We start from the raw sequence: 9743 nt of genomic DNA, 5'->3' as shown, positions 1-9743 counted from the left end.
ATAATAAATATATAACTTAAGAACTCCACGGTAGGATACTACTGGTGAGGTTGATCTTATACTCGATGCAATTACACAGCACACTGCGAGTTAAAACTAAATATCCGTCTTGGTTCAATTGGCAGTAGTTTTGGCCTAAATACTAATAGAATATTGGTAACGGCTAACTAATGGCGGAGATGATGAACACGTAACAATAATAAGGGTTAAACATAGGATCCATTTCAATTCAAAGGAGAAGTCCTTTCTCTTCAACTGTGATGCGTCCCCATGGCCCGATTTTGGCGTGTGATGTCGCACAAACATCACGTGTGTTCTTCTTATTGTACATCACACACGCGCGATCACAATAAATTTATCGAACAATCACAAACATTTTAGGGAATATGGTTGCTTTGGTTCCGGTTTTGAGCAAAAGGAGAAAATAGAATACTAACCAAACAAAGTTGAACTAATTTGGGGGTTTATTTGATACTTCAGTAGTTGAGTTGGAGAAGTCACCCCGAACAGAATGGACTAATAAACAGAGATTCAATGGAAGTACATAGTCAAAATAGTCGTTACTTAATATCCATCATTTATGACTGAAGATATTTTATAGATTTTAATACTCTTCGTTTAATTATAAGTTCGAAAGCCTTAGCCAATTGGAACTCTTTCATACTATAACATAATATAACTGTGTTACAAAAAAACATAATACTGTGTATAACTAAAATCTGATAAAGGTATTATTCTTTAAAACTAACATAACTGAGAATAAATACGACTATATTTCACTATGGTGAAGCGAAAATTCTACTAATATTTAAAAAGTATATGCTCATTTTACCAAAAAAAAAGAGAGGATATGCTCATCGGTTTGATTAGGTCCGGGTTAGTTGGGTGTAGAGAGATTTTGATATTAATTAATGTAACATGGCATGAATTTGGTAATTAAAAGACGAGAATCTAGCGACGAAACAGAAATGAACAAGAAAGTGAGAGTAATGAGAGGAAGTGGAGAGACAGAGAGGATAAATGGTGGGAACAGATCACGAAGACACACACAAACTCATACTGTTTTTGGAGTTTCCAAAAAGAGATGACGTGATAGGTAACCAAACAGTAAAGTCTATCTCTCTCAGTTTTCAAAGATGAATGTAGTTACAATGACCCATCTAATCTCATACCCCTTTACCCCTATGATCTCTCTCTATACCAACCTATTTTCACATCCACCAATAAAGTTTGTAAATTCGACCATCTTTCTTAACCTCATTGATATTTTTGGTTACAATCAACTGCTTCTTTGTTTCTATAACCGGACTTAGTTCTCCAAAATTCTTAACCTAGCCGGTCTCTTCAACTAATCATTTTTGAGGTTTTAATGTAGTGTATTTAGCTACTCTTATCATAAAAGAATATTCAATTTTAACGTTTGTTTTACATGGTATAAATTTAGAAAAATATACAGTGATCAGTATTTAATATTTTGGTCAATAGTCGGTTTGGCAACGATTTATATAGAGGTGGTGGGGGCACGACCGACCTGAGATAATGCCCTTTAAAATAAGGCTCTTTTTAACTTGGTACGAAAATTTTCTGTGTAGATATATAAAACTATATGGAAGGACAATAATGAAGAGAGAATTGAGGTTGAATGAAATAAAATAAAAATTTAGTATATGTACAATATTACAGAATAAAACGAAATAATGTGACATTTAGTGGGGCATAAGGGAGCAGCAGAAGACAAAGGCTAATCCATGAGATTCTGTTAGGTGTGTTCCCTTGACAGAGCCATATTTTGAAATTTTCCTTGCTCTGAAACTCAAAACCCTACCAATTTAATACGACATCTAAATATGTCTTTAAATTTGTTTCACGAATCACGATCTGAGTATTGTTAGCATGACAAAGGTTGTTTTTCAACCCAGCTCTATTTTACTCAAAGCACCATTTAGAAGAAAACAAATCTTCCATAATAACTCTTTGAATCCCACTACAAGACAAAAAGAAAAGAGACCACTACGATATGAACAATATACGTAGATATATATGAGTCTCATCGCTCCTATATTCGTGCATAATAGTGACGCCTAATGGGAGATTCATGCTGCGTATTAACCGAAGTCCGTTAAGAGTGTCGCAGTTAAAGTGATTACAAAAGGACAAAAAGTACTCTTTTCATGATAATATTTGTTATCTTCGGAGATTAATATGGGTGTAAGTATGGGTAAGATGTCAGAAACCTTAATGCAAAGACCCACTTCTTATTGTTTAAAGGACACTTACCTGCCCCACCTTCACATGTTTTAATGCTCCCCTCTTCCTTATGTTCAACGGAAGGAAACATAATCTAACACGACTTGGCTAACGCTCACATTATGTATTAAATAACTCAACGTCCATGCTCTCCATAGTCCATACCAATCTAATCTAACAAACAAATCATAGTATATACGTCCATATGCGCAGAGCAAGCTTTGATTCAAAGCAAAGAAAATGCGAATTATGTTATCTATAATTATTTAGTTTGGTTTGTTCGAGTCATTCTTAGTCCTTTTTGGGGATCGAAACTTTTCAAATATAGCCACACACGACGTGACTTTTTTTTTTTTGCTGTAAGCATGTGTGTATTCTTTTATGGTATTTTAGCGAAGTTGATCTCTCTTCTATAAGAGTAAGCAATATTCCCTACATTTAAAAATAAATGATGTTTTAGAGAGTTTTTGATATTTCAAAATAGATAATGTTTTTATTTATCAATATATCTTTTAATTTTATCAAAACTGGGTAACCAATGATATTTTGTTGTATATTTTGTGAATGGTTGAATAATTTTAAGCTTTAAATTCTAATGATATGTATAGAGAAAAAATAAGTTTATTGATAATCATGCATAATCCTAAAACTTCATGTATTTTGGAACAAATGGAGTTATATATAGTTTGCTCAAAAAAGCAATAATATATAGCTTTATTTCACTCAGAACAATAAATCTACCGGCAACAACATTGTTTGTATATTTTACATTCAAATACGGTCGTTATATGCGTTTAAATCCATAACAAACGATGTATGAGACATTTACTAAAACCAAAATAAGAAAAACAGAAATGTATGTGCTCACTTCAAGTAGGAATCTAACACAAGTGAGAGAATTGGAGACAAAAGAATAGTTGTGGAGAGAGAGAAATGGTGAATTAGTAGATGTGTGTTACAGCTCAGCAAGTATAACGCTCGCAATAAGCAAGCTGAAACTCAGCAGTGAAATTTGCAGATCCAAATCTAGAGGCAATATAGGTAAGAAGAAGTCTAGATGTAGCTAGCCTCACCTTCTGATGGATCCAGAGGGTATGGATTCAGTATGTTTGAAGGACAGGTGATGCTACAGCATCTATGATGACATTAGAGCTTCAAACAGTAAACACCATCAGATCTTAGTCATGGAACCAAGACTAATTCAATGCTCCTTTTCGCAAAATCCAAGTATTTAATGCTCCAAGGCTCATGATGGACCTAAATAACCTATTTAAATAGATATAAATAAGCAAGACAAAAGTAATGTTCAAACTTCAAAGTCAAAGTCAGATTCAGATTTGTCCAAGTGGTTAAAGCGACTGGATGTGATGGGTTTGGTAAACTGTTATTATTGATAGGTTTTAATTGATCATCTTCATCAAATAGCAATATCCTTGGAAAAAAGAAAATTGCAAGAAAGAGCAATAGTGAGAATCCTGAATATTAATAAATAATAATCTAGACGTGGACTTAACAATTTGAATATTGGTATCACAATTTTGAAAACAAAACCCTCAGTATTTTTCTGTATTACGCAAAAATGCAAGAACAATGATTTTGACGTACATGTCTGAGACATTCATCCCTTCAGGAAAATTTTCATTGTTTTCATAACACTGTTAGATTGTTTTTATACAGAAAAAACAATCAAAAAACTATTAGCTTATGGTGCAAAGTGTACTCCACTATTCGTGACTTCTATACTATATCAACTCAAACTATTTATTGTTTTTGGAAAAATATTAGCTGTATTGGGAAGCTGCACATTCAAACGAACTATTCACAAAACTGTTCATGACATGCACTTCATCATAACTCCTCTCTTGAGAAAATCTAAATATCCAAATCCAAGCATTAACCTCTTGATCTCGTCATCAATATTGATTCAACATTTTCCTTTCACATTTGTTTAAATTATTTCCTAATTAAATTATACCGTCTCCTTATTTCAACCTGTCAAATCATTATAGAAGTTGAAAATTATACGTTTATGGGAAATTATAGTGAGCTGTCTAAATTTAAATTCAAATACAACTTCCCATTGTAGTTCTCACATTATCATCTGTTACATGTGTTTTTTCAACTCGGGAGAAATTATGAATCAAAAGACTGTCTTTTCTATTAAGAAAAACAACCAGACCATACGTTCTAAAATAAGTTTATAACTAAACGTACGACCCAACTTTCTTGAAGAAACTGAACATAAGATTGGTACAAAATAATGAAAATAGAAAGAAAAGGATGTGAGATGAAAAGGTAATGCACGTGCGAGAGAGCCCACAAGGAGGCAAGAGTATTATTATCATTGACTATTTTGGTTCTCGAGGATGAACAAATGCAAGAGAAAACAAATAAGAAAGGAGGTACAAGAACCATGTCTTGATATATCTCCTTTCAATGGGCTTTTGCCCAAATAAATCATGGGCCTATAATCTATCACATGAATGGAATGCATTGATCTAAATCATGGGCCTTTGATCTGTTACGTAAAGTCTTTGTCACTAAATTTGGGCTTGAATAGAACCGTAATACTACCGCTGATGTTGTTCCTTGAAAACTAGATATGTTTTTTCTTGTTGTAAACTCCAGTTAATCATACGGCATTCACTTACCTCTTGACCAGAATCAACCAGTTTCGATCGGTGAGAAGAGCGTCGGTTTGAGTGGATCCGTGGAGCTAATTGCTGTGCCCAAGATAGAAGGTTTGGAACTCACACTGTCTCTTAACTTGGTTCTCTCCCTTGTGAATATTAACGAAGCTGTTGTTGATGAAACATGTGGCAGGTTTCTAAACACAATCGATGGGACAAGAAATGGACTAAAGGCTCTTAAGCTACTCCTCTCATCATCCGTTGCAGGTAACACGAGATTAGTTAGACTCTCATGTTACTTTACCTGTTTGATGCTTCTTTATCTCTATACATAGGTTTAAGTTTTGTATGAGATCTTGTTACTGCAGCAATAGAACAATCAATGCATGTTTTATAAGCTCTTCTTTTATAGAACAATGGATGCAGTTGGTCTATTGACCAATCTTGTAGAGACATCGATGATTCTTTTTTGTATATATATATACAGTGGGTCTATGGACCAATCTTGGTTTGCAATCTGGTTTGGGCACATTGTGACTAGAGAGCACAAAAACCCTTGGAACAACCACCTTGAGTAGGTCCAATCTAATATACCAAACTATCTGGACTCTTCCTCTTCACCGTAGTTGAACGGTAACGGAACTGTTTTGAATGCTCTGAACTTCCCCACGTTGTTCAAATGCTCGTTCTCTAACCTGTTGTTCATAACCCAGAAAAAAAAAATCTTAAGTAAAACAAATGATGTCCGAAGAGTTTCGTGTTCAAGACGCTACCTGAAGAAGTTCCAGATACCACGGCGTATGATCTCAAGAATAGCAAGGAGAGCAATCATTGTCTCTCTATGCAAGAAAGAGACATTGAAATCCAGAACTGTCTGTAACCACGCCAACCTCAACACCACGTTTACCACCTAAAGAGAAGAGAGAAAACAAAAATTAAAAGAGAAACCCTAAAACATGATTTATTTTGTTTTATCTTTTTTTTTTAGTTCCTACCATTGCAACGTAGTAGACGGATTTGTTAGGAACAAGAAGCTTCTCTCTAAGCCAAGTTTTAGATGGATTATGAAGAAATCCCCAGTCATGCACAATGTCCCAATACGTTCCATAAAAAGTTGCCAAGGCCGAGAAAACCCATGCACCGATTCTCCACGTGTTTCCTCTGTTAAGGCTATAAGCTGTTCTCAAGCACACAGCAACTATGGTCAAAAAGTACTTGATAGCATTGAAGCCTTGGCTTATATCTTTCTCTTCGATTAACCTTCGAACACACTGAAGGAAACGTGACCAGTAAGGAATAACAGCCACGATGAAGTAGAATGTGTTGTACACATCGCTTGATCTGCAAGTGTTTCTTCTTAGCCTGAAGTCTCCCCAACCATAGTAACACACGTAGAACTGAAGACTCCTCAGAGCTTGAACCTGGCTTGTTAACTGGTCCGCCAAGAAAAAATCCGGAAGACTAACCTATACAAATTTATAATGAGAACAAAATTAAGATGTTTATCGATCTTTTTTTACCATGATATATATTGACTAAAGTACCTTGTAGAGTGGTGCAGCTATGCAGCGGAATATAACTGCTAGGAAGAAGAAGCGGCTTGACCTATAGAAGATATTGAAGGGACAGACAGAAATGGCCATTACTATCTGCAAAACATTGTACATATGAAATATTGTTATTATTGATTTATTGTAATAACATAATGATATAACATTCTTGGTGGTTGTAGTGGATAATGAACAACTTACAGCTACAACGAAAAGTGGAAGAAGTTCAGTGATTGTCTTGTAGTCATTAGTATTAGGATCCATCTCCATGTCAAGGTTTATAAGAACCGCAGCTAGAGCAAGAGTGCCGAGACCAAAGCTTAGAAGCAGAACTGGTCTGTAACCAAGCTCTGTTCCTTCTTTGAATCCGAATATGAACGAGTAATTCACTCGGTATTTCTTCCAATAGTAAATGTTTGAAGCATACATGATCATGTGCAGGACAATGAATCCAAACAAACTGAAAAAACATGGTTTAAGAAACATTCTTGTCAGCGAGAAAAAATAATTGATTCAGTTATAGAGAGGAATCTAAAGATGTATTGGTTTGAACCTGTAGAGAGGAAACATTGTCTCCATGTAGAGTATTTGTCCATCTGTGCCGATTATGTTGCGTACATGGATGAACAAGACAAGAGCAATCACTAGAGAGACTGAGCAGCCCACAAAAAAGCCTGATAAAGAAGATTGTGATTACTTTTTCATGAAGTAACTATTATAAAATGTGATCTATATTGGGATGTTTTATCTAGTTACCAGTTGAAAACGTTATACGATGTCTTTCTTTCTTCACTTTTGGTCTTAAGAGATTCATTCCTTTGCTTCGGTTCGAACTGGCGAAATGCTCGACGAAAATAGACTCAACTCTCACCATAAGTTTGTTGATCTGTAAAATGTCAATAAAGCTTATGTTTGTAGTTTGTAGTATCATTAGAAGCAAATAGTAAGTTTCATGTAGAGATGTTTAGTAACCTCATCAGAGCTAGTGAGGTAGGACTTATCTACCATCTCCATGTAAGGTTTTGCTGCACTTCTTGAAGCAATCTGATAGAGAAGAAATACCAATAACATATTAATAAAATACATGGCCGTGGTGGTCCTCAGAATAGTCAAACCAAGCATTAGTTTTGAATCCCAAATTTTTTAGAAAAAAATAAAAATAAACATAGGTCCCCATTTTTTGTAATATATTAAAATTCTTACAAAATTGTTTCGAACTCACAAAATCTCAGAGCATAAATAAATATCAAGAAACCTATACATATATATAAATCAGGTGTTACCTTATCATATTTCTTCATGATCTTTGAAATCGCCAGGGTATTCAGGAAGCTGAGATAATTGTGAACAGAACATGGATCAAATAAAAACACCTTTATGAGTTGCCTTTTTATTAAGAATGCCTAAGAAAAAATATGCATACCTGTAGTTCTTGAGATGTCTAAGCTTGCGATAAAAGTCGATAAAGACATTCTTGAGCCGTTCTTCTATTTTCTTGAGATTCTCTTTTGTGAATTTGAGCTCTTCTTGGTTAGATAGCTTGAGGATATTTCTTATTGTGGACAGTGGAGTTTCCTGTGTTTTGTTTAATCTGATACGGTCAAGAACACTTGCCTCCGGTGTGATCTCTTTCGTTGAATCTCTACCGTTGGATCCATCTTCTTGGATTCCCATCTCTTCAGCTAATGACTTCATCCCTTCAAAATCAAACACACAAAAAAACACAACAAGATTCAAACTTCTTGTCCTTTCATACTGAACCTACTAACAAAGAAACAATCTACGAGAACTTACTCTGTTCCTTGGAATCCAAGGCATCCACGTCAACTGCTACTGTTTCAGAGCAGGTCCAAGGAGAAGCAGGTCGATCAACTTTGAGTCTGAAAGCAATCAGAGCATCCATTTGTTTGTTCAAAGCCACTGCCTCCTTCACCATTTCATCCACTTTAGACCGGTAAAAACGATTCACTTTGTCAAACTCCAGATCTAGGGTTTTAAAGAAGACGAGCTCTGACTCTCTTCCTGCTTCCGCAACTTTCATGATACTCGTCTCGTGTCTCTCAAACCCATCTTCACCAATCCTTGTACTCACCATAATGTCCTGGTTTTCGAGTTCCAGATAGGAGGCGGCACGGCTGTACCGCTTTGTCAGGCCGCTGAAGTTGCGGTAAACAGATTTCTTGGGTCTCAAGTCACCTTCTGTTCTTGATCTTTTCCGTGAGTTTTGGATTTCTTGAAGAATGGATTTGAGACAAGAATAATTCATGTAAGCTTGTTGCCATTCTGGAACCATCTGCCCTTCAAACTCTTCCCCAAACTTCATCTTTTGTGTTTCTTCACAGTTTCTCTGGATTTATCTGTAAGAATTCAAGAATCTCTCTATGTACTTCACTGAAAAGTTGGCTGTTCAGTAATGAACACTTACAGAGAAGACAAAAAAAAAAGAAAGGAGAGAACAAATCTTGGAGAATTTCAAGGGAAGACAACTATAAAGAAAAGGAAGGTTGGTGAAAAATTTATAGGAGGAATTTTCGTAAGAAAGGAAATAAACAATTAGCCAACCATGCAAATCTCGGAATATATTCAGCGAGTCTCTTATATATACGTCCACAGTCAATATCGTCACAACAATATTTTTTTTTCAATGTATATTTATAGAAACTAAGCGATATTTTGAGTTACATCCATACAGCTTGGCAAGTGGATTTTAATTCCCAAGTGAGAAAATTCAAAAACATCGAACTGAAATTCAGAAAATACGTTTTGTGTGGTGGGCTCTTGGCTGGACACTGGACATGTCGTTCAGTAAAGAAGATCTTTTGTTTTGTTCTTACGACAAAAATCAATAATTGCGTCTTTAATAACACATGAACGAAGAGGTTTCCTCTAGTATAAAGCGGTTGGTCAAGTAATCATCATCAAATTATTAGAATCAGATATAGAAGAGAAACTTGAGACAAAAATCGTATAAAGTTTAAAACTTCTTCTTGTTGTCCTGGTAAACTGTAAAAACTAGCTAGTGACTCCTATCTCAAATATCAGAAACACACAGAAAAGAAATGGACCCAACAACTTCTTTGTTTGCATACGAAATAATGGAGTCTGATTTTTTTAAACATAACATTAACAATTTAAAGGACTAAGTTGAGTATATAGTTTATATCCAGTTCATTTCAGTAATCTCCTTTTTTTTTTCTGTAACAGGCTTTCTATTAAAATTAAAGTAACCATATAGCCATGACAAAAGTCACACAGTTTTTGAAAATAAGTAGAGCAAAGATAAAGCTTAGTAAAGAAAAAGAGTAAGCTAGATAAA

The 9743-nt window shown here is 35.0% G+C and overlaps 1 protein-coding gene across 1 annotated transcript; it reads right to left on the bottom strand.

The window, feature by feature from the left end:
* Positions 1-5264: 5264 nt before the first annotated feature.
* LOC108819584 (phosphate transporter PHO1 homolog 8) lies at positions 5265-9051 on the bottom strand. The gene is made up of 11 exons (XM_018592643.2): positions 8222-9051; positions 7851-8124; positions 7711-7759; positions 7400-7471; positions 7184-7313; positions 6981-7101; positions 6629-6887; positions 6422-6526; positions 5873-6343; positions 5651-5787; positions 5265-5572 (listed from the first exon to the last, which is right to left on the bottom strand). Exons 1-11 carry the CDS (start codon positions 8748-8750, stop codon positions 5476-5478), a joined length of 2244 nt encoding a protein of 747 aa, XP_018448145.1. The 5' UTR covers positions 8751-9051; the 3' UTR covers positions 5265-5475.
* Positions 9052-9743: the final 692 nt, after the last annotated feature.

This window comes from Raphanus sativus, unplaced genomic scaffold (assembly GCF_000801105.2).
Source record: "Raphanus sativus cultivar WK10039 unplaced genomic scaffold, ASM80110v3 Scaffold3447, whole genome shotgun sequence".
Taxonomy (NCBI): domain Eukaryota; kingdom Viridiplantae; phylum Streptophyta; class Magnoliopsida; order Brassicales; family Brassicaceae; genus Raphanus; species Raphanus sativus.
This window is presented reverse-complemented; position numbering and strand designations above follow the sequence as displayed.